General features: G+C 34.2%; 1 protein-coding gene across 1 annotated transcript; it reads left to right on the top strand.

The window, feature by feature from the left end:
* The first annotated feature begins 445 nt into the window (after positions 1–445).
* LOC132067402 (uncharacterized) lies at positions 446–2,665 on the top strand. The gene is made up of 4 exons (XM_059460622.1): positions 446–735; positions 898–1,356; positions 2,480–2,550; positions 2,658–2,665. Exons 1-4 carry the CDS (start codon positions 446–448, stop codon positions 2,663–2,665), a joined length of 828 nt encoding a protein of 275 aa, XP_059316605.1.
* The last annotated feature ends 4,739 nt before the right edge of the window (positions 2,666–7,404 follow it).

Genomic DNA, 7,404 nt, shown 5'->3' with positions numbered 1-7,404 from the left:
CGTGGAGTTCGGATTGATCATACAGTGCAGGGCAGGTTACTTGCAGGTATGGTGGCACAATCGTCCTTAGTGGAACAAGTCAAGGCTTGCCAAAATAAAGATCCCCGTCTTTCTAGACTACGAGATCGAGTGCAAAATGGGGGCGTTAAGTCATTCTCTATTGATGGCAAAGGCGTGTTACGTTGTCATGGTAGATTGTGTATTCCTATGGTGGGTGATGTGAAGCAACTAATTCTTGCAAAAGGCTCATAGCTCGCGATACTCCATCCACCCAAAGATGTACCAAGACCTGCATGGATTATATTGGTGGAAAGGTGTGAAGGCTGCTATTTTGAAACATGTGACTAGTTGCTTAAATTGTCAGCAGGTTAAATATGAACATCAAAAACCCGGTGGAGTAATGCAAAACTTGATTATCCCAGAGTGGAAGTGAGAAAGGATTACGATGGATTTTGCAGTTGGGTTGCCGAATACTTTCAAGAAACATGACTCAGTCTTGGTAATTGTGGATAGACTCGCAATATCCCCTCATTTTATACCGGTTCGGGTTACTCATACCGCAGATCAGTTAGCGAATATTTACCTTCGTGAGATAGTTCGACTTCATGGTGTGCCTATTTCTATGATATCTGATCAAGGTGCACAATTTATTACTGAGTTTTGGAAGTCTTTTCAGAAGTCGTTGGGTTCACAGGTCGAGTTGAGTACAGCTTTTCATCCACAAACTGATGGACAGTCTGAGAGAGTTATTCAGATTTTGGAGGATATGCTTAGAGCTTGCGCGATTGATTTTGGTGGTCATTGGGACGATCAACTGCCATTGGAAGAATTTTCTTATAATAACAGCTACCAATCGAGTATACAAATGGCGCCGTTTGAAGTCTTATATGGTAACAGGTGTCGTTCACTAGTTGGATGGTTCGAACCGGGCGAAACACAACTACTAGGTCCAGATTTGATTCAGCAAGCCTTGGAAAAAGTTGCATTGGTACGAGAACGGCTTCGGACAGCACAAAGCAGACAAAAGTCCTATGCAGATAAGAAAGTACGTGATGTGGAGTTCATGAAGGGTGGAAAGGTCTTTCTAAAAGTATCCCCTATGAAAGGAGTTATGAGATTCGGTCGGAAAGGTAAGTTGAGTCCTAGGTACATTGGTCCTTATGAGATTTCGGTTCGAATTGGGTTGGTGGCATATAGATTTTCTTTACCTCCGAGATTGTCTGTTGTTCATCATGTATTTCACGTGTCTATGCTAAGACGATACGTTGGTGATGATAGCCATAAGATTCAGCCAGAGGGTGTGGAGCTCGATGAGAATTTGACTTATGAGGAGGGTCCAATATCTATTCTTGATAGGCAAGTGTGACAATTGAGGTCGAAGAAGGTAGCTTCAGTCAAAGTGTTATGGCGTAATCACCCAACCGAGGAGGCTACTTGGGAGTCCGAGGCGGATATGCGAGATAAATATCCTAATTTATTTGACGTGATAGGTATGATCCAGATCCTTTCGAGGACGAACGTTATTTAAGTGGTGGAGAATGTAACAACTCAATTTTTAAATAAGGGTTTATTTGGTAATTTTAGCTAAAAGGAATTAAAAAGAAAAGAAATTCCGAATTAGAATAAAAAAGAAAATAGAAAAGAAGTAATTTAGTGGGCCAAGCCCAAAAAGGAAAAGGAAAAGAAAAAAAAATTAAAGACTTTAAAAGTCTGATGGTCTAAGGGTACAAGCTGAAAGGAACAAAAAAAAAAAAAAAAAAAAAAAAAAAAAAAGAACGTGCAAGCAGAGAAAGGAAAAACCAGTAGAAGAAAAGAAAAGAAAGGGAGAAAAAGAAGGGAAAAGTAGAGATTTTCAACCCAAATCATCAAGATAATTACTCTAATCTTTTACTTAAATTTACTACTTAATTATGGGGGAATTTTTATGGTGAAAACATGGGGATATTTTGAGGAATTGAGAAAGTTTAGCCCTAGGGTTCTTCAACCTAAATCATTGATTTGAAGGGGCAAATAGTGTCGGATTTTAGACTTCTATATATCGTTGGAATCATCTCGTTAAGAGCTTTCCGAAACCTATGTCTTGTCGGGTTTTGAACACATTGACCAGAGGGCGTTTTCATCCTTTAAAATTTGACTTTAACAGTTTAAGCCTCTAAAAAATATAGAAGTGGTTTTACCCTAAGGGTTTTAACCATTCTAAATCCGTTTTTGTGTAGTTTGAGGCAATCCGGAGGCTCGAGAACTCAGTTTTGATTTATTGGGGGAGTGTGCTTGAATTGGGAATTTGAGGTAAATGAGACTTTAAGCTTTGGGTGTCTGCTTTTCAAACCCGTTTTAAAAATATGTTTTGTCTGTCTGGTCTATGTGTTGGAACAAGTGCGTGCTTAGCAGAATCGGTGGTCCTTGAGGCTAGCCGCATATACTTTATTTTCAAATACTCTAAAACTCTCTTTATAAATTGTCTTGTGATGTGATACAGCTGTGAGCTTAGGGCACTGTGTATGCTTCCCTTAGCAGCGTGTATGCTTTTTGATGATATTGGGGCATTGTGTATGCTTTCCTTAGAATTGTGTATGCTTCCTGACATATTTGGCACATTGTGTATGTTGCCATGGATTCATGGTGTTGATTAATTCTTTAACTGTCATTTATGGCAGGTCCTTAGTGTAAATTGTGTTAAGATATATAATATACTTGATAAACAGTGGTTTGGACCTTGGTTGCTATTATATAATGATATATTCATGTGCATAATATTTTTGTATTTTTTAACACTTGTTCCAGGGGTATTTAAAGTGGCCGGTCGAGGATCTTACTGGGTTATATTTATTTATAACTCACTCCTTACCTACATGTCCATGCAGATACCGTTGCTGAGAACGAGGCTCGTGGCTAAAGATTTTATGAGTGGATTCTGTTGCTAAGGTGAGCCACCGCGTTGTTCATGGAGGCAGCCATTTCAGCTTTATCTAGTTTATTTCTAGTTACTTCCTTTATTTTGGGTTTACATGCCTGATGTTCAAACTCATGTAACTCTGTTAGATGCTCCATGGTCTTAGTGTGGAAGTTGGGCTAGAGATTCTTTTATCTTAGCATTAGTTGGCTTTCATAAATCGGTTATGGATTTAGTTGATGACTATTTCGTATTTTATCATTAATAATGTTGTTGGACCTGCACTTATTTTATTTTAGTGCTTTCGTAAATGATTAAGGGTATGATATATGGTTCGTCTAGCGGGTGGTTGTGCTGGGTGCCAATCACGTCTAGAGGGTATTTTTGGGACGTGACAACATGGTCAAAATAAACTGAATGGAGCACTGCTTTGGCGCCAGGCTCAAGTGCTCAAGGTTGAGGGATAGAATCCCTGCTGACCTTTTGCTGCACGTTCTGTTCCTTTTATTTCTTCATTTCCCTTCTTCTAATGCAAATAAAAATGTAGTGCTTGATATTTGAACTTGGAACCTGAAGGTAAATTCTGAACCTCCTAAACCACCGAGCCAACTTCTAGTCTTGGGTTTATGGGATTCAAAATTTATATATGTGCATATAAAATAAAAATATTACCATATATATGGTGTGTATTTGTCGAGGGGTTTCGAGCAGTGGTGGAGCCAGGATTTTCACTAAAGGGGTTCAAAAATATAAAAGAGTAAGAAACGAGAAAGCCAAGGGGGTTCAACATCTACTATTTATACATAAAAAATAATTTTAACCTTGTGTATACATGGTGATTTTTCGCTGAAGGGCATTCGGGTGAACACCCTGGCCACCACTTGGCTCCGCCCCTGGGTTCGGGCGAACACCTTTCCACCCTTGATGGTGAACCCATCCTCTTAAATTCCTAGATTTGCCTCTGCTTTAAATAGTCATCAATTGATTTCCTTTTTGGTCTTTTTAAATTCCTTTTCTTGATGCCTGCCTAGCTTTAATCTTATGGAAAATGAAATCTAGTAATTTACTGGTTAGATTCTGTCGGAAAATAAGCGAAAATCTTTATTTCATTCATTCTATCAACTGTCTCGCTGCATAATCATCATATTATATTAAAAGTGGGAAGCTCCCACGTGTAAAGTTGAAAGCCTTTTTTGTCATCCACTTAAACTCTATTTCTATTTATTTTGTTTGTAAATTAGTGTGTGTATATATATATATATATATATATATATATATATATATATATATATTCTTATACCTAATTACATATAGATAGTGTACATACATGCATGACAACCGCTGGATTTTTCAGTTTTAAAGTATTTACATGTGCATTGAATTATGTAATAAAGATTTAATTAATTAAGACATGTGAATGGGATATCTTTTTGTATCCCAATCTTTTCATATCCTCTGCCTAGGTTCATGATACTTTCACCAAATTATTTTGAATGAATTTTAAATTAAATATCCTAATAAATTAGGGTCGTAGTAAATGGTATATTATGGCTGTAGTGAACGTGTGAATTGGACTGTCAAGAGTCATTACTCTTAAATTGACATCTGTTTTCTGCCTAAAAGAATTAATAGCCACATTAGTCATTACTATAAAATGCCCAGAAGAACTCAATGGTCACTTTCTAATGTATTTTAACGTTAACCTATTGGATTTCTCTATCGTCATCCTTTTCCCTTCTAATATAAACGGCCATTAGTTACCACAATAAATAACTAATTAATTATTGTATTTGATGTAGAATATTATCATCCTGTTGATGATATATGAAACTATAAATACGTTATATGCATAACCATCACCATTAGAAGAAATAATAGAGAAAAAATGCAAATTTATCAGGTGAACTTATTTTTATTTGTTCGTTCTTTTGAGTATTCATGAAATTATATATTCTTATTTATGAAAATTCTTAGTAAGCAATACTCTCCAAAGTTGGAACTGCTTGGAGCTTATAGTTATAGGATCACTCTTTTTTTACTTTTTCAAAATATTTGTTGCCTATGATAATCGATATTGGAACAAAAAAGAACAACTACTCCACAGTAATAAATTTTAGTTACACTAAACACCCCTCAGTACATGTTTCTGTTTTATGCAATTGGTATACCATATAAGAGAAGTTTGCAGAGCACAAGTAGGATAATTTAGAAATGGTGTCAGCGATTATACTATTTTGTCTCTATTTACAAAGATGTTAAGCCTATAGATTATGGTTGAACAAAATTCCTGTTTAGAAATCATGTTCAGTACTTATGTGTCAAAAATGTGCCCGCATTTTCCTTGTACGGCCAGCTGCAGGGAATCATGCTTTAAGTTCATTTTTATTGGAGATCTTGCACATATCGTATTCTTTTATAATTTGATTGTGTAAGATATGTGTTTGTTGCCTGAGTTTTGTTATTAATAAGTTCACCTTTGGTTCGACTAATATGGACCCTGCTTCCAGATCCGTCCTTTTGTTAAAAAGATATTAAAGTTGTGTCGAGTAGGTGTTCATCATTACGGCAGAATCCTTACACTTACAAATCTTACTTTAGCAAATTTACTCAGCAAAGTCTATACTCTAATAAACATTATAATTAACTGTGCGCTTGAAATATATTAGATTGCGGAACATTATTTTTTTATTTTTTTCCCTAATATAATAGAGTGTTCTATTTTTCATAAAGTGTACTAAAATATCTCACTGCCAATATCTCACATGTGATTGTGTTATTTTTCGTATACAATTCAACTAATATTTTCTATGTCAAAGTCACAAATGAAAGAACTAATAATCTTGAAACAGACAAAGGAGACAAATGGTACATATACATGTAATTATGATTTATATAAATCACTTAGAATTTCAGTAATTATTATTTGTGTCACAAATAATTATATTTTTGTGTCACAAATAAATAGATTTTTGCGTAGAGGTATACCACGACAATGATAATTATCTACTAGCCATACTAAGGAAGGCATATGTTGATCGAATTTCTGTACAACTTTTACAAGCACTACTCTCATTCGATAACAATTTCTTGATATGTATGCGACTGTAAAAAGGTGGAGGCTACAATTTCTTAGAAAGAAGGCAAAAACTTTAAGACATCAAATACTTTTTGCAACCATGGACGACATTTAAATTATGTGTTGTGACATATTAAAAGAATAACTTTTGTCAAGATGAATATTTGATATGTTATTATTTTACCTATTATAGAAGCATGAGTGGTGTCGTCATCAGTCGTCAATCAAAAAAAAAAAAAAAAAAACTTCATGCACACCTGACCAGTATGGTACACACATACATGGGAAAGCAATAGAAAAAGGGACCCACATGTTTTACCTTTTTAACTGTTCAACCTTTTTAACTGTTCAACCCATTTCTCCATGGACAGACACAACTCTAGAATAATGTGATATGAAGAATCCACCTATTGTTTTTAAATTGTTAATTTTGTCTTTTAAGCTTACAATTTGATCCACATGTATGCTGTGGGTCCTACCAAATTCCCCTCTATAAAAATTCCTCACATTTTTTAGGCTCATCGTCACTTATGCCCTTATTTTGTGTTGCTGTTTAATTTTTGCTCCTCAAAAAAAATTTGTGGAGTATAAATTTATATTTTTGCATCATAATATCTAACAAGTTATGTTCTGCACCATTAAAAACTTATGGCCACTAGGCATAAAATTTAGGAAAAATAACAGCCTAAGTCTATTTGGAAAAAATGTTTACCTGAAATGACTCATATTTTTAATATTACCCCAAATGAACCTTTTATACATTATTATACACTTTTATATAAGATCGACACATTTATTTACAGTAAGTGTATAATGTTGTATATCGCGTGTATAAACACTATTGTAAAAAAAAAAGTTGGCTATATAGATGTAAATTAAAAATATAACTACGTGAATGTAATATTTTATGCTGGATTGTATATTATTGAATTTATTCCTAAAACTAATTGCCAAAGGCAAAAATTAAATACTGGCCCATTTGAAGGACAATTCGTGCAATTTCTTCCATTTTTTAAGTTTTTAATTTGTAATAGACAAATTCCCATTTTTAAAACTAAATTCAATAGTGAGCTCTAATGAAGAAAATTGTATTACACGCTATCTCAATCATGTTAATGACGAGAATCACCTCACTAATTTACCAATTTCAAATATTTGCTTATCAAATTTTATTTTAAGGTCAATTTTTTATGACAATTTGATCAACTTCTAGAGCAAATGAGGAATCAATTTACCTTTATATGACTTAATAAATGTTTCATTAAAAACAAAATATCCTACAAACCTAATACCTTATAAACGGTACAACATATTTATTTTGAAAGATGGAATTTTTCTTTCAACAATTTGTGAAAAATATAATGAATTAGGCCCATAATAGTAATATGAAAAATTGAAATGATTAGTAGTGTGCTTCAATATTTTTGCAACGATA

Source organism: Lycium ferocissimum, chromosome 1, assembly GCF_029784015.1.
Source record: "Lycium ferocissimum isolate CSIRO_LF1 chromosome 1, AGI_CSIRO_Lferr_CH_V1, whole genome shotgun sequence".
In the NCBI taxonomy this organism is placed as follows: Eukaryota; Viridiplantae; Streptophyta; class Magnoliopsida; order Solanales; family Solanaceae; genus Lycium; species Lycium ferocissimum.
Note: the sequence above shows the minus strand (reverse complement) of the source record. Positions and strands in the feature narration are given on the sequence as shown.